The sequence below is a fragment of the Kogia breviceps genome, chromosome 5, assembly GCF_026419965.1.
Source record: "Kogia breviceps isolate mKogBre1 chromosome 5, mKogBre1 haplotype 1, whole genome shotgun sequence".
Taxonomy (NCBI): domain Eukaryota; kingdom Metazoa; phylum Chordata; class Mammalia; order Artiodactyla; family Physeteridae; genus Kogia; species Kogia breviceps.
In genome coordinates, this window is record NC_081314.1 from 83650792 (window position 1) to 83677423 (window position 26632).

A 26632-nucleotide genomic window follows, 5' to 3' on the forward strand; every position below is an offset into this window, starting at 1 on the left:
AAAAAGTAAAACTATGGGTAAATACATTTTCCTTCTCATAATTTCCTAAATTATGTTTGACAGTTGAAGGAAAAATTATAACACAGTCTGATTTGGTTCTAAATATAGAGAAAGGAAAATTTATTATAAATGAGGGAAATAAAAAAGAGAAGGTCTTTATACTTCATTCAAACTGGGAAAATGCAACAGCAAAAGACTGTGGTAAATTGTTTATATATAATGAAATGTCTACAGCAAACTCTAAAGAAGTGAAGTGATACAAAAAGATACAAAAATAAAGATAAATCAAAATGAAATTTTAAAAAAATGTTCAATTAAAAACAGGATGGCAAGAAAAACAATACCAAGTAGGTGAAAAACAGAGAGATCAAGCAGACAACAAAAAATAAAATGAGATCTTAAGTCCTGAGAGATCAATAATTACAGAAAATATAAACACCAATTAAAATACACAGATTGACAGAGTGAATTTTAAAAACATAACCAAACTGTCTACAAGAAACTTACTTCAATTATATTGACATGGAAAAGCTGAAAGGAACAAGAAGGACAAGATATACCATGCAAACATTAATCAAAAGAAAGCAGGAGAGGTTATATTAATATCAGATAAAAAAGAGTTCAGATAAAAAAGAATTCAGATAACCAGAGACAGAGAAGGACATTATGTAAAGATAAAAGGTCAGTCCACCAAGAAGACAGAGCAATCCCAAATATACATGCACCAAACAACAGGTTGCAAAATACATGAAGCAAAAACTGATAAAACTGAAAAGAAAAAAAGAGAGACTCCATGATGCTAGTGGATTTCAACACCTGTCTCTAGCAAATCAGTAAGGATACAGAAGAACTCAACACAACCATCAGCGAACAGAAACTAATCAACATTTATAGAATAAACTGCTAAACAACAACAAAATAGACATTCTTTCCTAGCAGCCATAAAACATATACTAAGATAGATGACATCCTGGGCTAAAAATCAAACCTCAGTAAATTTAAAATAATTCACATCATATACAATGTGTTCTCTAAACACAATGGAATCAAACTAGAAATCAATAAAAGAAAGATAATGGGAAAAAAATCTCCAAATACTTAGAATTAAGCAACACATTTTCTAATCCATGGGCCTAAGAAGTCATCACAAGGGAATTCAAAAAATACACTGAACTGAATGACACTGGAAATACAATAAATCAAAATATGTGGGAGCTTAGACACTGATTTGAAACTTTTCTTAAAGCAATGCCAAAAGGGAATTTATAATACTAAATACTTACATTAGAAAAAAGGAAAAGTTTCGAATTGATGTCTAAGTTCCCACCCTCAAGAACCTAGAAAAATAAGAGCAAAATAAATCCAAACCAAGTAGACAAAAAAAATAATAATAATAAAGAGCAGATATTAATGAAATTGAAAACAGTAAAGCAATGGAAATAATCAATCAAACAAAAAGCAGTTTCCTTGGGCTTCCCTGGTGGCACAGTGGTTGAGAATCCGCCTGCCGATGCAGGGGACGCGGGTTCGTGCCCCGGTCCGGGAAGATCCCACATACTGCGGAGCAGCTGGGCCCGTGAGCCGTGGCCGCTGAGCCTGTGCATCCGGAGCCTGTGCTCCGCAACGGGAGAGGCCACAACAGTGAGAGGCCCCCGTACCACAAAAAAAAAAAAAAAAAAAAAAAAAAAAGCAGTTTCCTTGAAAAGCTCAATAAAACTGAAAAATCTCCAGCAAAACTGACAAGAAAAAAAGGACAGGAAAGACAATTTAGCAATATTAGGAATTAAAAAGGAATATCACTACAGATCATGCAAACTTAAACATGACAGTAACAATTTTACACAAGTATTTCTGACAACTTATGAAATGAACTAATTCCTCAAAAAGCACAAATTAGAGCAATTCCCCAAATTTGAAGTAGATTGAATAGTTCTATAACTACTAAGAAAATTTAATTCGTAATTTAAAATTTTCCAGAAATCTTCAGGCCCATATGGTTTCACAAGAGAATTCTATTAAATATTTAAAGAAAAATTATCACCAATTCTAACAATCTCTTCCAGAAAATACAAGAGGGAAAACTTTCCAATTCATTCTATAAGGATAGGATTACCTGAGAGCGAAATCAGATAAAGACAATACAATAAAGAAACCCACAAAGTGTATACCTTAAAAATATATAAGTTTTACTTGTCATTTTAACTCAATAAAGCTGGGAGGGGGAGAAAAGTATGCACCAATACTCCTTATGAATACTGATGTAAAAATCCTTAACAAAAGATTAGCAAATAGAATTCAGCAATATATAAAAAGACCAAGAGAGGCTTATTCCAGGAATGCAAGGCTAGCTCAATGTTTGGAAATCAGTCACTGTAATTCACCATAGTAACAGGCTAAAACAGAAAACATGATCATATCAATTGATGCAGAAATAACATTTGACAAAATTCAACACGCACTCATGATAAAAGCTATCAAAAATAGTATTAGAGAGTATTCTCTCCGCTTCATAAAGATCAGCGACAAAAAGCCTACAAGGAACATTATACTTAATGGTGAAAGAATGAATGCTTTCCCTATAAGATCAAGAACAAGGCAAGCATGGCTGCTCTCATTCCTCTTCATGAACACAGTTTTGGAAGTTCCAGCCAGTTCAAAAAAGCAAGAAAAAGAAATAAAGGCATGTAGATCAGAAAGGAAGAAATAAAACTTCCTTGTTTGCAGATAACATGATGGTCCACATAGAAAATCCCAAGGAGTCTGCAAAGAAACTCACAGAACTAATAAATAAGTTCAGTAATGAGGCAGCATATAAGATAAACATATAAAACTCAGTTGTATTTCTACACACTAACAATGAGCATGTGTAAGCTAAAAATGCAACACCATTTAAAATCACTCAAAATATGATATACTGAGATATAAATATAAAAAACAATTACAGAACTTGAATGCTAAAAACTACAAAATCCAGATGAAAGAAATAAAAGATCTAAGTAAACAGACATGCTGTGTTCATGAATTTTAATACTCAACATTGTAAAAATGTCAATTCACATTTTTATAAAACTCTGGCAAATATTTTTGTAGATTTTGTTGACATGCTTATTTTAATATTTATATAGAAAGGCAAAGGGACAAGAATAGCTAAAGCAATTGTGAAAAAGAAGAATGAATTGGGAGGAAGCAGCCTACCCAATTTCAAGGCCATACATATCTATAATAAAGACTATGTGGTATTTGCAGAGTGATGGAAATATAGATCAATGCAATAGAATAGAGAACACAGAAAAATAAACCCTTTAATATGTCCAACTGACTTTTGACAAATTCGTTAGTCAATTCAATGAAAGGAGGTCAACAAATAGTACTAGAGAACTGGATATCTACTGAGACAAAATTGAATCTCTACCTAAACTTCAAACCTTATACAAAAACTAGCTCAAAACAGATCACACATTTATATTTACATGTAAAGTATAAAACTTTACCAAAAAAAGGAGAAAATCCTTGGGATCTGGGACTAAGCAGTATGTTCTTAGATTTAATTTAGAAGTATGATCCATAATCATAGAACTAATAAATTGTGCTTCATCAAAATATAACCCATTTTCTACATGAAAGACTCTCTTACAAGCATGGAAATACAAGCTATAGACTGGGAGAAAATATTTACAAACCACATATCCAACAAAGGACTAGTTTTTACAATAAATTTTTAAATGCTCAAAACTGAATGGTAAAAAAAAAAAAATACATGAGAAAGTCCTAACAAATGGAAAATCAATTACTCTATTGGACCCAGGAGAGAAGTGAAATCTTGGAACGAACTACAACTCCAAAATTTCTATATAAGAAGTTCTTAGGGAATCCAAAAAGCAAGGGAGACAAAATCAAGGACACTAGAAAAATTTGACGCCTCTGGTACCTACAGCCACAGCAAACGTAGATACAGCCTAACTCCTTATTGTATCAACATAAAACCGCACATTGAAGTCCTATCTACCTCAAGTACTATTACCCAATACACATGTCTAGCTTTACAAAAAATTTATAAGGCATGCTAAAAAGCAAGGGAAAATGTCTGAAGAGACAAAGTAATATTAGAACCAGACTCAGATGTGACAAAAATAATATGCTTATTAGATAAGAAATTTAAAATAACTATGATTAATATTTTAATTGCACTAATGAAAATAGTAAACAACATGCAAGATGGGTAATGTAAGCAAAGAGATGAAAACATTAACAATGATCAAATGGAAATATTAGATATTAAAACCATTGTAAACAAAATGAAGAATGCATTTGATGTGTTCATCCAGAGTCAATATGGCCAAGTAAACAATCAACGAACTGAACATAGGTTACTAGGAACTTGCCAAACTTATATACAACGAGAAAAAAAAGAGGCAGGGGAGAATATCCAAGGACTGTGGGATAGTTTCAAAAGTTGTAACATACTTATAAGTGGAATGCCAAAAGAGAGAACTGAATAGAAGTATTTGAAGCAATAATGGCTAAAAACTTCCCCAAATTAAAGACAGACACCAAACCACAGATCCAGGAAGCTCAGAGACACCTAGGAGGGGGAAATATACAAAATCAACACCTAGCTTTATCATACTTAAACTGCAGAAAACCAACAACAAAGAGAAAATCTTGAATAAATCCAGGGGTAGAGGGGAAGCCCCCTTACCTACAATACCTATAGAGAAAACAAGGATAAGGTTTATGATGGACTTCTCATCATAAACCATGCAAGAAAGAATAAGAGTGGAGTGAAATAATCAAAGTGCTGAGAGGAAAATACCCTCACCAACCTAGATTTGTATATCCAAAGAAATTATGCTCCAAGAGTGAAGAAATAAAAACACTGTCAGAGTGAGCACAGTGGTGTAGCCACTATGGAAAACAGTAGAGAGTCCTCAAAAAAATAAGAATAGAACTACTATATGACCCAGCAATTCCACTCCCGGGTACATATCCCAAAAAAACCCCCAAAATCCAAACCACTAATTTGGAAATACATACACACCCCAATCTTCATAGCAGCACTATTTACAATAGCCAAGATAATGGAAGCAACCCAAGTATGCATCAACAGATGAATGGATAAAGAAGATGTGATACACACACACACACACACACAATGGAATATTACTCAGCTATAAAAAGAATGTAATTATGCCATTTGCAGCAACAATGTGGATGGACCTAGAGATTATCATACTAAGTGAAGTAAGTCAGATAAAGAAAGACAAATACTATATATCACTTATATGTGGAATCTAAAAAGTAATACAAGTGAATGTATACAGCAAAACAGAAACAGACCCACAGATATAGGAAACAAACTAGTGATTACCAGATGGGATAGGGAACATGGGAGGGACAAGTTAGGGGTATGGGATTAAGAGATACAAATTACTATGTATAAAATAGATAAGCAACAAGGCTATATTGTATAAAACATGGAATTATAGCCATTACCTTATAAGGACTTTTAATGGAGTATAATCTATAAAAAATACTGAATCACTATACTGTAGACCTGAAACTAATATAATATTGTAAGGCAACTATAATTTAAAAAAACACTCAGAAAAATTTTTTAAATTAAGAATTTTTTTGCTAGTAGAGCTGCATGGCAAAAGAAAATGTTGAAAATTTTTCAGGGAGATGGAATCTACATTAAAAATAGAAGAACTTGGGAGAAGGAATAAATGAAGGTAAAATAACATAATTTCTTTTTCTTAATTGATCTAAAAGATAAATGTCTATTCAAAGTAGTAATAGTAACAATGCACTGTGTAATTATTGTAAATAGATAGATGAATTAAGTGGCAACAATGTCATAAGGGACAGGAAGAACAATTTGGAATTTTCCATTATAAGCTATATTTGAAGTAATATGTTATTTTTAATTTTTTATTGAGATAATTGACATATAACATTGTGTAAGATTGAAGTGTACAAGGTGTTGGTTTGATACATTTATATAGTATAATATGATTACCACAGTAATGTTAGCTAACACATTTATCACTCCACATAATTATCATTTCTTTTTTGTGTGGAGAATAGTTAAGATCTAGTCTCTTAGCACCTTTATAGTTCATAATACAGTATTGTTGACTATAATCATTATGATGTGCATTAGATCTCCAGAACTTATTTATCTACTAGTTTCAAGTTTGTACCCATAAAAAACGTCTCCCCAATTCCTCCATACCCTAGCTCCTCATAACACCATTCTACTCTGTTTTTACAAGTTCAGGTTAGATTCCACATAAGGGATATCATACAGTATTTGTCTTCCTCTGCCCCACTCATCTCACTTAGCATAATGCCCTCAAGGACCATCCATGTTTTTGCAGATGGCAGGATTTCCTTCTTTCTTATGGTTGAAATATTTTTTTGTACATATAAACTACATCCTCTTTATCCACTGATGGACTCAGATTGTTTTGATATCTTGACTATTGTGAATAATGCTGCAATGAACATGGGTGTACAGATATCTCTTTGAGATAGTGATTTCAATTCTTTACTCAAAAGTGGGATTGCTGGATCATATGGTAGTTCAACTTTTAATTTTTTGAGAAGCTTCCATACTCTTTTCCATAATGGCTATATCTATTTAAATTTACTTCCCCACCAACAGTATTTAAATGTTCCTTTTTATCCATATCCCAAACAACATTTTTTATCTCTTGGTTCCTTTTATAAAAACAGGTGTAAGGTAATATCTCATTGTGGTTTTGATTTGCATTTCCCTGATGATTAGTAATGTTGAACATCTTTTCATGTATCTGTTGGCCATTTGCATGTCCTCTTTGGAAAAATGTCTATTCATGTTCTTTCCCCATTTTTAAATTGGATTATTTGGGTTTTTTTGCTATTGAGTTGTATACATTCTTTATATATTTTGGATATTAGTCCCTATTCAGATATATGGTTTGTGGATATTTTCTCCCATTCCCTAGGTTGTCTTTTCAATTTACTGTTTCCTTTGCTGTGCAGAAGCTCTTTAATTTAATATAGCCCCACTTGTTTATTCTACATTGTCAAGGATCTTTTTCCCTATGTTTTCTTCTAGTAGTTTTACAGTTTTTGGTCTTGCATTTAAATCTTTGATCCATTTCAAGTTAATTATTGTAAGTGGCATAAGAAAGGGGTCCAATTCATTCTTTTGCATGTGGATACCAGTTTTCCCAACACCATTTATTGAAGAGAGTGTCCTTTCCTCATTGAGTGTTCTTGGTGACCTTGTTAAAAATTAGTTGTTGGAGTTTATGTCTGAGCTCTTTATTCTGTTACATCTATATGCTTGTTTTTAGGCCAGTAGTACCATACTGCTTTGATTTCTATAGCTCTGAAATAATGCTTGAAATCAGGTATTGTGATGCCTCCAGCTCTGTTCTTCTTTCTCAGGATTGTTTTGGCTATTCAGGGTCTTTTGTGGTTCCAAACAAATTTGATAGTTTTTTCTATTTTGGTAGAAAAAGGTCACTGGAATTTTGACTGGAACTACATTGACTCTGTAGATTGCTTTGGGTAGTATGGCCATTTAAACAATATTAATTATTCCAATCTAAGAACACGGGATATCTTTCCATTTATTTGTGTCTTCTTCAGTCTTTTTAATCAATGTTTTATAGTTTTTGACTACAGGTTTTTCAGCACCTTGGTTAAATTTATTTCTAAGTATTATATTGCTTTTGATGTTATTATAAATGGGGTTGCTTTCTTAATTTCTCTTTCAGATAACTGTTTATGTATAGAAATACAAAAGGCTTCTGTATGCTGATTTTGTATTCTGCAACTTTATTGAATTCACTTATGAGTTCTAAAAAATTTTTAGTGGGGTCTTAAGGTTTTCTGTGCATGAGATCATGTCATCTGCAAACAGATAATTTTACTTCTTCCTTTCTAATATGTATGCCTTTTATTTCTTTTTCTTGTTTAACTTCTCTGGCTAGGACTTCCAGAATTATGCTGAACAGACATGGCAAGAGTGGGTATCCCTGTCTTCTTCCTGATCTTATAGGAAAGGATTTTAACTTTCACCATTGAGTATGATGTTACCTGTTGGCTTGTCATATATGACCTTTTTTATGCTGAGGAACATTCCTTCCATACCCAATTTGTCAAGTGTTTTTCTCATGGAAGCACGTTGCATTTTCTTGAATGCATTTCTGTACCTATTTTTTTTTATCTTTCATTCTATGGTGTATCACAGAATTGATTTGTGTATGGTGAACAATTCTTGCATTCCGGGGATAAATCCCACTTGATCATGGTGAATGATCCTTTTAATGTACTGTTTAATTCAGTTTGCTAATATTATGTTGAGAACTTTTCCATCTATATTCAACAGGATATTGGTCTGTAATTTTCTTTCCTTGTAGTATCTTTAATAGGCTTTTGTATCAGAGTAATGCTTGCCTCATAAAATGAGTTTAGGAGTATTCCCCCCTCTTCAGTTTTTTTTGGAAGAGTTTGAGGAGGACTGGTGTTAATTATTTAAATGTTTGGTAGCATTCACTAGTTAAACCATCTGGTCCCAGTCTTTTCTGTGTTGGGAGGTTTTTAATTACTGATTCAGTATCCTTACTCATCTGTTTATATTTTCTGTTTCTTCATTTTTTGGTCTTGGTAGATCATATGTTTGGAGGAATATATCCATTTCTTCTAGATTATCCAGTTTGTTGGCACATACTTGTTGGTAGTAGTCTCTCATAATCCTTTTTATTTCTGTGGTATCAGTTATAATGTTTTCTCTTTCAATACTGATTTTATTTGAGTCCTCTGTCTTCTTATCTTGGTTAATCTAGCTAAATATTTATCTATTTTGTTTATCTTTTCAAAGAACCAGCTCTTAGTTTCAATGATCTTTTCTATTGTTTTTCTGGTCTCTATTTCATTTATTTCTTCTCTTCTCTTTGTTATTTCCTACCTTCTGCTAACTTTGGGCTTAGTTTGTTCTTCTATTTCTAGTTCCTTGATCTATTTCTAGTTCCTTGAAGTGTAAAGTGAAATTATTAGGGTCTGTCTCATTTTGTAACGTAGGCATTTATCACTACAATCTTCCCTCTTAGAACTGCTTTTGCAGACTTTCATAGGTTTTGAAATATTATGTTTCCAATTTCATTTATTTCAAGATATTTCTTGATTTCTCTATTGATTTCTTCTGCAGCCCATTGGCTGTTCAAGATCATGTTTAGTCTCCACATAATTGTGAATTTTCCAGCATTCCTCCTGTTATTGATTTTTAGTTTCATACTGTTGTGGTCAGGAGATATTTGATATGATTTCAGTCCTCTTAAATGCTAAGACATGTTTTGTGATGTATCATGTGATCTCTCCTAAAGTATGTATGTTCCATGTGCACTTGAGAAGAATGTATATTCTGCTCCTGTTGGGTGGAATGTTCTGTGTATGTCTGTTAGATCCATTTAGTCTAAAGTGTCTGTCATTAAGGTCCACTATTTCTGCAATGATTTTCTGTCTGGATGATTTACTCATTGCTAAAAGTAGGTGCTGAAGTCCCCTACTATTATTGAATTGTTATTTTTCCCTTCATATCTGTTAACAATTGCTTAATATTCTTAACTGCTCCGATATTCAATATGTATATGTTTACAACTGCTATATCCTCTTGATGAATTGACCCCTTTATCATTATATAATGAACTATTTGTCTTTTGTTAGTGTTGGACCTAAAGTATATTTTGCTGATACAGGTATAGCTACCCTTACTCTTTTTTGGTTTCCATTTTCTTGACAGATCTTTTTCCATCCCTTCACTTACAACCTGTTAGTGTCCTTAGTGTATGGTATTGGAAAGTAGACTTACATTCATTGTAAATGCATATTGAAAAACCACTATAAACTTTCTAAAGAAGTATAACTGATATACTAGGAGAAGAGAGAAAACAAAATCATATAAAATGCCCAATTAAAACCAGAGAAGGTAGAAAAGGGGGAAGAAAAGATTTAAAGAATAAGTGCAATGTTTAGAAAACAGTTACAAATATGGCAGATATTAATTCAACTATTCAACAATTACATGTAAATGTCTGTTGACAAATTAAAAGATAGAAATTTTCAAAGTAGATAAGAAAAATAACTATGTGTTATTGAAACAAAAACTCTTAAAAATACTGACAGTGTTCCACTCTGTGGTATTTATCCAACGAAAATGAAAACACTAATTCAAAAAATATACGCACCTCAAGGTTCATAGCAACATTACTTACAACAGCCAAGATACGGAAGGAACCTAAGTGTCCAACAACAGATGAGTGAATAAAGAAGATGTGGGAGATGTATACAATGGAATATTACTCAGCCATAGAAAAAATGCAATTTTGTCATTTGTGACAACATGGATGGACCTGGAGGGTACTGTATTTAGTGAAGTAAGTTAGACAGAGAAAGACAAATACTGCATGTTTTCACTTATATGTGAAAGGAGATAGATATACATATGATGCTAACACTAATCGAAAGAAAGCTAAAGTAGCTATATTAATTTTAGACAAAGCAGACATCAGAGCAATAAATATTATCAGGGATAAGGATGGGCATAAAATAATGATAAAAAGGTCAATTCTCCAAGAAGATGTAACATCTTAATGTACATGCACATAACAACAGACATTAAAATACATGAAAAAAAACCTGATAGAAATGCAAGTATGAAGAGAAGAATTTATTAATATAGCTGGAGACTCTAACACCCAGGCAGAAAGACAGAATACAGGTGACCAGAATAGCAGCATCAATCAACTTGATGTAATTGACATTTATAGATTACTCCAAATAAAAACAGCAAAATTATATTCTGTTTAGGCTCACAAGAAATATTCATTAAGACAAACACATTCTGGAATAAAACATACCTTAACAAATTCTAAAAGTAGGAATTACATAAAGTGTGTTTTCCAAATATGATGGAACTGAACTAGAAATCAAATACAGAAAGATAGCTGGAAAATTCCCACACATTTAGAGATACATATCTAAATAAAGCATGGTTCAAAGAAGACATCTCAAGAAAATTTTTTATATATTTTAACTAAATTAAAGCAGAACTACTCAAAATTTACAGGACACAGTGAAAGCAGGGCTAAGAGGAAAATTTATAGCACCAAAGTGAATATTTGAGAAAATAAAACAAACACGTAGTTACCAAAGGGGAAAGGTGCGGGGAGGGATAAATTAAGAATTTGGGATTAACATACACACACTACCATACACAAAATAGATAATCAACAAGGACCTACTGTATAGCACAAGGAACTATACTCAATACTGTGTAATGACCTATATGGGAAAAGAATCTGAAAAAGGATGAATATGTATATGTGTGTGTGTGTGTGTGTGTGTGTGTGTGTGTGTGTGTGTGTATATAACTGAACCACTTTGCTGTACACCTGAAACTAATACAACATAATATGATGTAAATCAATTATACCTCAATTTAAAATAAAACTTTAAAAAAAAGAGTTTTAAAACCAATAATCTAATATTACACCTTGGGAAACTAGAGAAAGAAGAGCAATTTAATACTAAAGCAAGAAGAATAAAGGAAACAGTAAAAAATTAGAGCAGAAGTTAAAAAAAATAAAAAATAGAGAAAATCAACAAAACCAAACTCTTGTTCTTTAAAAAGATTAATAAAATTGATAAACCTCTAACCAGGCTAATCAAGAGCAAAAGAAAGCAAACACAAATTGCCAATGTCAGAAACGAAGGAGGATCATCATGCTAATCCCATGAACATTAAAAGGATCATTAACGAATACTATGAAAAATTCTATGTCCACAAGTTTGATAACCTGTAAGAACTGCCCTGAGTCTTTGAAAGACACAAACTACTAAAACTCACACAAAGAAAAGTAGATAATCTGAATGGGTGTTGGGAGGTGGAGGTATTGAATAATATCCTTTGAAATGAGAGGGAACTTTAAGACCAAAAAATGAAGCAGGCACCTCCAGAAAGTGCAATTATGAAGTTTACTGTAGTTATCTTACACAAAGGCAGGATCGAGTGGACAATGATTCAGAGGCATTTGCAGCTGCTCTCCAAGAGGATGAAAGGGGTGCCTAGAGATATAAAAGGGCCAAAGGTAAAAATAGAATCTGCCTACCAAGTGAGAAGCATGTCCATACCAACAGGAACAAGGGTTTCCCCCCACCCCAGGGGTCTCGTGACCATTAAGCATCTGTATCAGCAAAAGGCATTCTTCTAGTTTTCATAACAGATGAAGGCAAGGGTAGAAGTTGATTGGGGACTTATCTAGTTTGGGCTTATTCCTTGTGAGTAGGCTAAAGTTCAGTCCCACAGAAAGAGGAGGGATTAAAGACTTCAGGCCTAAGATGGAGCTAACAAAATGGAGTCAGTGTGGTTCAATCACACGGTAGGACTACACCTATTAAAGAAACTGAGTGAATTAATAACCTTAAAAAAAATAAAAGAAAGAAAGCAACAGGCTCAGATGGGTTCATTAGTGAACTCCACAAAACATTTAAGGAAAAGAAAATACCAATTATCTATAATCTCTTCCAGAAAATAGAAGCATAGGCAACACTTTCTAACTCATGCTATGAGGCTAACATTAGCCTAATACCAAAACCAGACAAAGACATCACAAGAAAGGAAAACAATAGACCAATGATTCTCATAAGCATACCTGCAAAAATCTTCAACAAAATATTAACAAATCAAATTTTTTAAATGTATAAAAATAATTCTACACTACAACTCAATGTGATTTATTCTAGGTATGCAAGGCTAGTTCAGTATTTGAAAATCAATTATGTAATGAATTATATCACCAGTCTAAAGAAGAAGGATCAATGTCAATAGATGCAGGAAAAACATTTGAAAAAATCCAGCACTCATTCATAACAAGAATGAGACCAACTCTTGCTAAATCTGAGTTCCCTTACTAAGTTTATGATTAATCTCTCCATCAGAAACTTTATTCCCGGGCTTCCCTGGTGGCCCAGTGGTTGAGAATCTGCCTGCCGATGCAGGGGACACGGGTTCATGCCCCGGTCCGGGAAGATCCCACATGCCACGGAGCGGCTGGGTCCGTGAGCCATGGCCGCTGAGCCTGCGCGTCCGGAGCCTGTGCCCTGTGCTCCACAACGGGAGAGGTCACAACAGTGAGAGGCCCGCCTACCGAAAAAAAAAAAAAAAAAAAAAAAAAAAAAACTTTATTCCCTTTCTTGTCCCCTCTGACATCAATTCTGTGCTAACTGAAAACTAATCAACCAGAGTCAAATGACTAAAATTGCTATTGTTGGTGACATCATTAATGTACTAAAATTGCTACTATAGATATCATTAACGTACAAACTCAGGTTGTTTCTCCAGGACAAGATGAGCTAACAGACCACTGAGCCATGGACCACCTGGCCTGAGAATCATAAACCAGAGACATGATGACTCCCGAAACAATGATTAAGAAATGTCATGAGATGATGATTAATCCAGCCTCTATGTTCTTCCCCCTTATAAAAAAACTGACCAAGTTGGAGTAAGTCTGAGACACCTCTCCCACTCCCTTGCTTGCCGCCCTACAATTAGGCCCTAACTTGGCTTCAAACAACGACTGTCAGAGTTTGGCTTTCTGTGCCATGGGCACACGAGCCCTTGCTCAATAACAAAAACTCTCAGTAAACTGGAATAAAGAGGAACTTCTTCAACTTGATAAAGAATAGCTATAAAAATGCTTCAACATCACACTTAATGGTCAGAATAGATGATTGTCCCCTAAGATCAGAAACAAGGGAATGATGTCCCCTCTCATCACTCCTATTCAACATTGTATTAGATGACCTAGCTAATGTAATATGAAAATTAAAAAGAAATAAATGATGTACAGATTGGGAAAAAAAGAAATTAAAATGTCTATGCTCATAGAAGACATGATTGTCTATGCAGAAAATTCCAAAGAACTGACAAAAACAACCTCCTAAAACTAATAAGCAATTTTAGTAAGGTTTCAGGATACAGGACAATTGCTGTCGATTGCTTTACTATGTACCAGAAATGAACAATTGGAATTTAAATTTAAAAACACAATACCATCTATAATAGCACCAAAAAATGAGATGCATGGACATAATTCTAACAACATATGTACAAGATCTATATGCAGAAAACTTCCATGGGTTAGTAATGGGACAGGGAAGGAGGAGAGTGAGTGTAACTATAAAGGTGCAACACAAAAAAGATCTCTGTAATAATAGAACAGTTTATTTTGATTGTAGTGGTGTTTACATGAGTGTCCACATATGATAAAATTGCATTATTTATGCAGACTCAACTACAAACACACACACACAAATGAGTACATGTAAAGTTAGTGAAATCTGAAACTGTGAGTAGTACAATGTTGATCTCTTGGTTAATACTGTACTATAGTTATATAAGATATTATAATTGGAGAAAACTGGGTGAGGGGAACACAGAACCTCTCTGAACTATTTTTGCAACTTCCTGCAAATATACAATTATTTCAAAATAAGAAGTTTTCTAAAAAGTGAAATAACAACAAACAAAGCCTGAGAGAATTCATCCTAATAAACCTAGAGTAAAATAAAGAATAAAGAATATTCTTTAGGAAGAAGAAAATGAATCCAAACAGAATTACAGGAAGAGATAAGGATCAGAAGAAAGAATAAATATATAATGGTAAAAATATATTAATATAAACTGAATATTGAGATTATAAACTTATTAGCAATACATTATGGAATTTAAAGTGAATCTAGAAATACAACACATGGTATCAATTATACAAAAGGCAAGAGGGATGGTAAATGGAGATAAACGTTAAGTTACTGTCATTATCAAAGAAATGACAAAAGAAATACTGTTTTAGACTGAAATAAGTGAAGCTTCTATGTTGAAATCTCTAAGTTAAACCCTCAAACAAAAGGGAAAAAATACATATTAGCTTCACATAGAGAAAATAGGATAATCAAAAGTTTAAATCAAAAGAAAGTAAGGAAAATTAAAAAGAAACATAAAAATTGGAGTGAAATAAAAAACATTAAGATAGTAGATATAAACCCAGATATATCAGTAAACTATATTAAATGTAAATATACCAAGTATAAGACCAAGATTGTCAGGCTAATTTTTTAAAGTATATGTTTACAAAAATGAACACAGAGAAACTGACAGTAAAACAATAGAAAAATACACACCATGCAAACACTAACCAAGGAAAGCTGGTATAGCTATATAAATATAAACAATGTATATTTTAAAACAAGATACATTACTAAAGAGAAAGGGGATAAATATATACATAACAATTCCACATCTGTATGCATCCAACAATTTAGCTTCAAAACATATAAACTGTTAGCATTAAAAAGAGAAGTATCCCTCTACTTCATTTCACTGTGCAGTAGAAACTAACAACATTGTAAACAACTATACCCCAATAAAAAAAGAGAGAGAGAAAGAGAGGTAGTCAGGTCTATAATCATAGTGGGATATTTTAACACTCCTCAATACTACATAGAACAAATATAAATAGAAGTCAGTAATAATTTAAAAATCCAAACAAGACAATTAACAAACCTGGTCTAATTTACATATATAACATGCACCCAATAACAGATGACTAAAAATTCAGTTTTTGTGCACATTTACCAAAATTGTCCATATTCAGAATCATAAAACAAGTCTTAACAAATGAAAAAAGAACTAAAATCATATAGACTATAATCTCTCCATGGTATTTCATTGTTTACTAACAATAAAAAGATAAATAGAAAACCTCCAACTGCTTGGAAAGTAAGTCATTTATAAATAACACAAGAAATCATGGAGAAATTATAAAAGATTTTAGCTTCACGTTAATAAGGATAAGACATACCTACAATCTCCAAATACAGCTAAAACAGTATAATTTACAGGAAAAATTTTAGCCTTAAATTCATTTGTTATAATGAAGAAATATTAAATTAATTACATGAGATTCCATCTCAAGAACCTAGTTAAAAGATAGTTAATCAGACAAAACAAAAGTTGCAAAGAGGGGCTTCCCTGGTGGCGCAGTGGTTGAGGGTCTGCCTGCCGACGCAGGGGACACGGGTTCATGCCCCGGTCCGGGAAGATCCCACATGCCGCGGATTGGCTGAGCCCATGAGCCATGGCCGCTGAGCCTGTGCGTCCGGAGCCTGTGCTCCACAACGGGAGAGGCCACAACAGTGAGAGGCCCGGGTACCACAAAAAAAAAAAAAAAAAAAAAAGTTGCAAAGAGTAGTAATCAATGAACTACAGCGACATATGCTGTTCAACTGAGGAAGTCAACAAATCCATCAAAATGATAAATCTATCAAAATCACAAAAATGATAAATATGCAGATTGATCATGAAAAATGATCACTCAAAAATCACCAATATCAAGAATGAAGAACAGATCTTCTCTATATATTCATCAGTTGATGGACACTTAGGTTGCTTTCATGTCTTGGCTATTGTAAATATTGCTGCTATGAGCATTGGGGTGCATGTATTTTTTGAATTGAGTTTTCATGTTTTCTGGGTATATGCCCAGGAGTAGAATTGCTGGATCATATGGTAGCTCTGTTTTTAGTTTTTTAAGGAATCTCCATACTGTTTTTTCATAGTGGCTGTACCAATTTACAGTCCCACCAACAGTATAGGAGGGTTCACTTTTCTCCATACCCTCTGCAGCATTTATTAATTGTAGACTTTTTGATGATGGCATTCTGACCGGTGTGAAGTGATACCTCATTGTGGTTTTGACTTGCTTTTCTCTAATAATTAGCGATGCTGAGCATCTTTTCATGTGCCTGTTGGCCATCTGTAAAGAACATGTGGTGTATATATATATATATACATATATATATATGTATATATATATATATACACAATGGGATATTACTCAGCCATAAAAAAGAATGAAATTAGAACATTCTTTAACACCATACACAAAAATAAACTAAAAATGGATTAAAGACCTAATGTAAGACTGACACTATAAAACTCTCAGAGGAAAACAGAAGAACACCCTTTGACATAAATCATAGCAATAGCTTTTTCTATCCATCTCCTAGAGTAATGGAAATAAAAGCAAAAGTAAACAAATGGGACCTAATTAAACTCAAAAACTTTTGCACAGCAAAGGAAATCATAAACAAAATGAAAAGACAGCCTACAGAATGGGAGAAAATATTTGCAAATGAAACAACTGACAAAGGATTAATCTCCAAAATCTACAAACAGCTCATGCAGTTCAATACCAGAAAAAACACAAAAAACCCAATGCAAAAATGGTCAGAAGACCTAAATAGACATTTCTCCAAAGAAGACATACAGATGACCAACAGGCACATGAAAAGATGCTCAACATAACTAATTATCAAATAGACATTTCTCCAAAGAAGACATACAGATGACCAACAGGCACATGAAAAGATGCTCAACATAACTAATTATCAGAGAAATGCAAATCAAAACCACAAGATATCACCTCACACTGGTCAGAATGGCCATCATCAAAAAGTCTACAAACAATAAATGCTGGAGAGGGTGTGGAGAAAAGTGAAAACCATGGTTCGAAAGGATACATGCACCCCCAGTGTTCATTGTAGCGCTGTTTACAATAGCCAAGACATGGAAGCAACCTAAGTGTCCATCAACAGGAATGGAAAAAGAAGATGTGGTACATATATACAATGGAATTAAAAAGAATGAAATAATGCCATTTGCAGCAACATAGATGGACTGGAGTTTACCATACTATGTGAAGTAAGTCAGACAGAGAAAGAAAAATATCATATGAAATCACTTATGTGGAATCTAAAAAAAAATGATATAAATGAACTTATTTACAAAACAGAAAGAGACTCACAGACTTAAAAAACAAATTTATGGGTTACCAAAGGGGAAAGGGAAGAGGGGAGGGATAAATTAGGAGTATGGGATTAACGAATATACACTACTATATATAAAACAGATAAGCAATAGGATTTACTGTATAACTCAGGGAACAGTATTCAATATCTTATAATAACCTATAATGGAAAATAATCTGAAATATATATATAACTGAATCACTCTGCTTTACACCTGAAACTAACACAATATTGTAAATCAGCTATACCTCAATTTAAAAGACAGAGAGAAAAAAAAAAGAATGAAAAATAGGAAAGTACTATAGACACTACTGTTAAGGCCAATAAATTTAAAAATTTTGATGAACAGGATAAATTTCTACCAAAACATAACTTACCAAAACTGACTCAAGGAAAAAAAAAATATCTGAATATTCCTAAACCTATTAAAGAAATGAATATGCCATTTTAAATCTTCCCACAGAGAAAAACCCAGGCCCAGATTGCTTTACTGGTGAATTTCTTTTCAAATTTTAAGAAAGAAATAACATCAATCTTTCACAAGTATTTGTAGAGTATAGAAAAGAGGAAACATTCCCCCATTCATTTTATAAGGTCAAAATAACTATGACATGAGAACCTAGCAGGGAATTCAAAAGAAAGGAATCTTTCATGCAAAGCTCTTTTTAACATAGATATAAAACTCTTAACCAACTTATTAGCAAAATATTAGCAAATCCAGCACATATATTAATGCTAATACATCACAAAAGTTGTATTTATTCTGGGAATACAAGGGTAATTTCACAAGCAAAAATCAAGTGATGTCATTTACCACATTAATAGATAAAAAAGAAAAAATAATATGATCATCACAAAAGAAGCATAAGAACTATGTGATAAAATTTAACACCATTCATTATTTTAAAATATATATGCTTATAACAAATCAGGAGCACAAGAAACTTCCTTAAACTAATAAAAAATATCTATTTAGGGCTTCCCTGGTGGCATAGTGGTTGGGAGTCTGACTGCTGATGCAGGGGACACGGGTTCGTGCCCCGGTCCGGGAAGATTCCACATGCCGCGGAGCAGCTGGGCCCGTGAGCCATGGCCATTGAGCCTGGGCGTCCGGAGCCTGTGCTCCGCAAGGGGAGAGGCCACAACAGTGAGAGGCCCGCATACCGCAAAAAAAAAAAAAAAAAAAAAAAAAAAAAAAAAGAATATCTATTTAAAAGCTTGCAGCAAACATATACTTAAAGGTGAAATAATAAAAATATTTTCCCTAAGATCAGGACAGATTCCAAGGTAGTCCCCACAATCACCACCTCTTGATATCCTTGCCCTTGCATAATCCCCTTCCCCTTCAGTATGCACAGGACCTGTGATTTGCTTATAACCAATAGAATATGGCAAGGGTCATGAGATGCCACTTTTATAACTAAATTACATGTGATTGTAATATTCATCTTGTGAGGAGACTCTCTCCCTTATTGGCTCTGAAGAAGGAAGCTGCTAGGTTGTCAGATGGCCTATGGAGAAAGGTATTTGGCAAGCAACTGACAGTGGTCTCTGGTCAACAGCCAGTAAAAACTAAGGCTCTCGATGCATCAACTTGCTAGGGAACAGAATGCTGCCAACAACCAAATAAGTTTTGAAAATGGTTCCTTTCCCAGTGAAGCCTCAGATGAGGTCACAGCCCTGGCAGTCAACTTAACTGTAGTTTGTGAGATCCTGAAACAGAAACTCATCTAAGCCACGCCTGGTTTCCTGACCTACAAACTCTGAGATAAGAAATGCATGTTGTTTTAAGCCACTAAGTTTGTGTAATTTTGTCACACAGCAATAAATAACTAACACAACAGGCGGGGGAAGGGGAAGCTGGGATGAAGTGAGAGAGTAGCATTGACATATATACACTACCAAATGTAAAGTGGAAGGCTAGTGGGAAGTGCTGCATAGCACAGGGAGATCAGCTCAATGCTTTGTGATGACCTAGAGAGGTAGGATAGGGACGGTGGGAGGGAGGCTCAAGAGGGAAGGGATATGGGGATATATATATACATATAACTGACTCACTTTGTTGTACAGCAGCAACTAACAACACTGTAAAGCAATTATACTCCAATAAAGATGTAAAAAAGATTAATAATAATAAATAAATAAATGCTTCAGTACTCCAACAGTGAAAAAAAAAAAACCTAATACAAGGTCCTAACCTCGGTGCAATAATAAAAAGAAATAAATATAAATACATATAAAAGTAAAGAAGGAAATAAAACTGTCATTATTTGAAGACAGCATGACTGTTTATCTACAATAGATAAAGAATTTGAATTATTAACTGAATTTAATTAAAGTCATTGGACACAAAGTCAACATATAAAAATAAATTATATTTTCATATTCCAACAAAAATATGAAAAATAATATATTATAATTATCATTATGTACAATTTACAATATATTATCCTCTTATCACTATGTACAATTTTCAACAGCATTTAAAATTATCAAATATTTATGACTAAAAATAACAAAAACGTAGAAGACCTCTACAGAGAAATCTATAAATGTCATTTAGAGAAATCAAAGAATACCTAAGTGGTGGGATATATACCATGTTTGATTCCCTGACTGTGTGTGATTCAGACAATGAATCAATACGTCATCATTGTTAAGGACAATCAATCGATATTGCCATTCCCCGTCATCATGGGGAATGTCAGTTCTTCCCAAATTGATCTACAGATTTTTGATATGTCTAATCAAAATCTCAGCAGATGTGTTTGTGGAATTTGACAAGCTATTTCTAAAATTTACAAAATTTTAAAAGTTTTAAAATTAAAGAATTAAATTTAAAAAATTAAAATTAAAGAATCAAATTAAAGAATATCCATTAAATTGAATACTACATAACAATGAAAATAATAAACTACGGCTACATGCAACATGAATGAAACTTACAAATATAATGTTGAGCAAAAGAAGCCAAACAGGGACTTCCCTGACGGCACAGTGGTTAAGAATCCACCTGCCAATGCAGGGGACACAGGTTCAAGCTCTGGTCCAGGAAGCTCCCACATGCCGTGGAGCAACTAAGCCTGTGTGCCACAACTACTGAGCCTGTGCTCTAAAGCCCACGAGCCACAACTACTGAAGCCCACGTGCCTAGAGCCCATGCTCCGCAACAAGAGAAGCCACTGCAATGAGAAGCCCACGCACAGCAATGAAGAGTAGCCCCCACTCGCCACAACTAGAGAAAGCCCATGCACAGCAACGAAGACCCAATGTAGCCAAATTAATTAAATTTATTTTCTTAAAAAGAAGCCAAATACAAGTAAGTAGATATGTACAATTCCATTCCTATAACTGTCAAAAACAATAGGCAAAACTAATCTATAATGTTTGAAATCAGAATAGTGTTACACTTGGGGGTTAGGTAGTGATTCGAAGGTAACACAGAGGGATTTCTGTGGCTTTAGCAATTTTCTGTTTCTTGAATTGTGAATTTGTTACATGGATGTAAAATTATTTCAAGGCATACACTTAATATTTACACAGTTTCTTGATAGTTCGGTAACATTTGCACACACACCAAAAAAAGAATAAGGAAACTTTTTATGTACTGATAAGGAATGATCTTGAGAACACATAAAGAGAAAAAAACAAGGTATAAAACTCTTTGTATAATGTGCTACAACTTGTGTAACAGAAATATATGATACTTTCATATTTGTCTATACATGAAGAAAATTATGTCACATATAATATTTGTTTATATGTGTACAGAATGAGTCTCTAGAAAGATACAAGAAATTAATAACACTGCTTGGCTCTGTGGATAGACACTAAGTGTCCAGGGGACAGGAGTGGAAGAAAGATCCTTCACTGTACATACAACTTTTATCTCTTGACTGTCAAACCAGGCAAATATGTTAATTACTTAAGAAAATTTTAAAAGAAAAGTAATTCAGATTATCTTTATAAAGCAATAAAATTTTTTTTTTTTTTTTTTTTTTTTTTTTTGTGCGGTATGCGGGCCTCTCACTGTTGTGGCCTCTCCCGTTGCGGAGCACAGGCTCCGGACGCACAGGCTCAGCGGCCATGGCTCACGGGCTTAGTTGCTCCGCGGCATGTGGGATCTTCCCGGACCAGGGCACGAACCCGTGTCTCCTGCATCGGCAGGCGGATTCTCAACCACTGCGCCACCAGGGAAGCCCTAGCAATAAAATATTTTAAATTTGAGTTATAAATAGTGTCCCCCAAAGCCAACTCTGATGGGTCAAGTCTACTAGAGATTTCAGAAATAAGGTTCTTAATAACATATTCCTTCCTGGCAGTTTAGCTAATATTCCTTAGAAGTATTCTGACAATATTAATTGCAGAACACCACCGATAGAAAAAATAAACTCTGATATAATCAGTACAAATACTTTATGATCTGTATATTATAGCCTATCTGTTGAATTTTACTTGAAAACCATACAAAACAATTCTAGGCTCTCCCCAACATTACATGATTTATGATCAGTGATAGCAAGGACTGTTAATATGCCTGAAATGTAAATGTTTGACTTTATTCATTTTTCAGATCATGCATCACAGTAATCAAAAGTTTTTCTTCCATATTTAGGTTTATAAACTCAGATATGAGAGGAACCCAAAGATCATCCACCAGAAGCAGCTGAAATATCTAAACCTATTTCTCAACAATCTAAGCCTGGTTGCTACCTTCAAAGACTATAAAACCAAAGACTGAAGTTGCCCTAATTAAAAAACTAAAATTTACAAACTATATAAACTAAATATGTATGTATGTATATGGAATAAGCATAAGGATACATAAACAAAGAATATTGACCAACATTCCAGTTCTACAAGGATTAAGTTGCAACCCACTGCAGTCACCCACTGACAGTGCCCCCAGAGGGGAATTCAAGACAGAGAAAAACAGGATGGAGCATTCTGTGTTTTAGATATATGGTCCCTAGACAGTTAAGATTCATATCTAAGGAAAAATTTCAATGACCCCAGATTCTTGCATCTTCCCATACACAGAAAAGCACTTAAATCATTAACTTGAGATGTCTGTTCCTTGTGATTAGCAGTAATCTTTTATGCTTGACTACGTGTATTTCCCAGCCAAAAAATTTATATACTGGCTCCTTCCCTATGGTTTTGGAGCAGTTCCTCAGAGCTATCTGAGAGGCTATCTCCTAGCTATAGTCCTCAGTAAGACCCTCAATAAAACTTCACTCACAACTCTCACATTGTGTGTCTTTCTTTCAGTTGACAAGTATATAGAAATGTATACAGTTAAATGGCCAATTTAAGAGGGCTTAGAGTTCCCAAAGACGCTTGGTTAAATTATCCTTCATTGACTTAAGCCTTGCATTCACAATACACTTAAAGATATTTTCCCCTCCACAATAAATTGTGATATTAATGATTATTCTCAAGTTCAAGATAATTAATTTATCTTTCACAAAAAGATTATCACATTTCTGTAAGCATTAAAATAGGCAATGTCGGACAGCATTGTCTTTTAATTTCATGTAAAAGAATGAAATTAGAACACTCCCTAACACCATACACAAAAATAAACTCCAAATGGATTAAAGACCTAAATGTAAGACCAGACACTATAAACCTCTCAGAGGAAAACATAGGCAGAACATTCTTTCATATAAATCACAGCAAGATCTTTTTTGACCCACCTCCTAGAATTATGAAAATAAAAACAAAAATAAACAAATGGGACCTAATTAAACTTAAAAGCTCTTGCACAGCAAAGGAAACCATAAAAAAAATGAAAAGACAACCCTCAGAATGGGAGAAGATATTTGCAAATGAAGCAACTGACAAGGGGTTAATCTCCAAAGTCTACAAAAAGCTCATGCAGCTCAATATCAAAAACACAAACAGCCCGAAGAAAAAATGGGCAGAAGACCTAGATAGACATTTCTCCAAAGAAGACATACAGATGGCCAAGAGGCACATGAAAAGATGCTCAAAATCACTGTTAGAAAAAATACAAATCAAAACTACAATGAGGTATCACCTCACACTGGTCAGAATGGCCATCATCAAAAAAACCTACAAACAATAAATGCTGGAGAGTGTGTAGAGAAAAGGGAACCCTCTTACACTGTTGGGAATGCAAATTGGCACAACCACTATGGAGAACAGTATGGAGATTCCTCAAAAAACTAAAAATAGAACTACCATATGACTCAGTAATCCCACTCCTGGGCATATATCTGGAGAAAGCCATAATTCAAAAAGATACATCCACCCCAATGTTCATTTCAGCACTATTTAAAATAGCCAGGACATGAAAGCAACCTAAATGTCCATCAACAGAAGATGAATAAAGAAGATGTGCTACATATATACAGTGGAATATTAGCCATAAAAGGAACGAAATAGTGCCATTTGCAGAGACGTGGACAGACCCAGAGACTGTCATACAGAGTGAAATAAGTCAGAAGGAGAAAAACAAATATCATATAATATCACTTATATGTGGAATCTAGAAAAATGGTATAGATGAACTTATTTGCAAAGCAGAAATACAGACACAGATGTAGAGAACAAACTTAGGGATACCAAGGGGGGTGGGTGGGATGAAGTAGGAGATTGGGATTGACATATATACACTACTATGTATAAAACAGATAACTAATGAGAACCTACTGTATAGCACAGGGAACTCTACTCAATGCTCTGTGGTGACCTAAATGGGAAAGAAATCTAAAATAGAGGGGATATATGTATACGTATAACTGATTCACTTTCCTGTACAGCAGAAACTAACAAAACATTGTAAAGCAACTATACTCCAATAAAAATCAATTTTAAAAAATAGGCAATGCCTGCAAAGTTCCTAAGATTTAAACTTGTCCAAAATCTGTCAGCTTGGTCTTTTATGTTCCTACCAGTTAAATATACCTCAAATGAGTTAATAAAATTATAATTGGAAATCATCACCATCAATCATTTCTTCTCCCCAAAATAGCTATAAAAGAGGCCAGAACATTTCCTTCAACATTCCAGTTGTGAGGGGGAAAAAACTCATTCTGCCTATCTACACAAAAGGGTAAGGCCAGATCTACTCAAAACTTTGACAAACAAAAAATCTTACAAGTAGAGAAAGAGATAAAATCAGTATGGCAATATCTGAGTATGTAATATTTTTAGTGGTAAAGGTACAAGGAACAGTATAACAACTCTTGACTGATCTTTCAATTTTTCATATCCTGAAATATTTGCTACATTACTTATTTTAAATTTTAAGATAAAATAACCAAAATTAGATCTAATATAAAGATAGAAGTCCTATCTAGTTTTAGCAAATAGCTAAAATATAAATTTCCTCCTCTCAAAAAAATACTGGATTAACAAAAACTTCCATTGATGCTGAATCACAAAATACTGCGGACATAATACTCATGAATACTACTCAGAATACTGAAGGTTAATGATTCAAATATTACAGTATGCATATAAGAAGAAAAAGAAAAAGCTCCAGATAGAAAAAGGAAGAATGTCTGTATAGCTGCCATCCTTTTTTGTCATCAAACCTATAAAAACAGGTTTACTTCATTAAGCTCTGCCCATACAGTGATGATTCCTTATGAACTATTACCATTCAACAAAATAAAATAAGCACTTTCTTAAGCTCTCAGCAGTGGCTGCCTGTCTCTATTATCTACCTAACTCAGTTTTGACTAGTACTTGCTAATCTGTGTAAATTTACTTCTCAGAGGTTTCTCTTTCTTTCATTAAAATCAATTTTTCCTGTGATAGCCCTTCTCAATCACACCAAAAAGTTTGACTGTTTCCCAAATAATAAACAAATATCAGATCATTTAATAGTTAAATAACAGATACAGATAATAAAATACAAACTTTACTTTATCTCAAGGTGGATTATCAGCTAAGTAGATGTCTGTTATATTGTAGCTCTGGTTGAAACCAACACTAGAAACATTAAAATTTGGGACAATTTGTTACAAATAAAATCTAATAACATTTTCCATATCCATTCATAAAATTTTCTTTTTCCAATTATTATTTCATTCTAAAATGGGAGAATTTGAATTCTGATCAATTCACCATCTTTGAAAATATTAATCTTGGATGTGCAATGTTGCACATCACTTAGTAGCAACATTTTTGGATGTCTAAAACCTCTGTCTCATATTTTTTAAGGTAAAAAATATTTAAGCAAAAGGGTGAAATTGTAGGAGGTAACTTCCATGATCAAAAGGTGTAGAAATACATTTAGTATTTACTTGACTTTTAAATTTTAGGTCTGGGTTTTCAGCACCTTGACCTAAGGAAAAGAACACATCATTGGTGAAGTCCTAGTTTATAGCAAGGAGAACAAGAAGATAGGAGTTCCCTGTTAGAAAAGGACTGAATCTATATCAATTATGAATTTTCTATGAAAATAAACTATTATAAAAGTAAGCATAAATACTATTTCTAGCTATTAATATTCTTTTTTAAATTCGTTCAAAAATTAACCTGAAACTTACTCAGGAAATAATTTTCTTACACATTAAGAAATTGTTTAACTCTTACATTCTTACCGTTCTCTGTTAAATTTAAGAGAATGAAGAATTGCTGGCCTTTTTTGTCTAAGGTTCCACAAATGAAGTGTATCATCTGAACCTGCACTGACCAAAGCACCCTGGAACAAAATGAAGACAAAGTGAGCAAT

At 33.6% G+C, this 26632-nt stretch overlaps 1 protein-coding gene across 22 annotated transcripts in view; it reads right to left on the reverse strand.

Moving 5' to 3' along the window:
• Nucleotides 1-26632, reverse strand: part of STXBP5L (syntaxin binding protein 5L) — a 422914-nt gene that overhangs the window by 254108 nt on the left and 142174 nt on the right. For all 22 annotated transcript variants that reach the window (XM_067034516.1, XM_067034508.1, XM_067034500.1 and 19 more), the window contains one exon: nucleotides 26502-26602. In XM_067034516.1, coding sequence (XP_066890617.1) covers nucleotides 26502-26602 — 101 coding nt within the window. The remainder of the gene's footprint in view (nucleotides 1-26501; nucleotides 26603-26632) is intronic.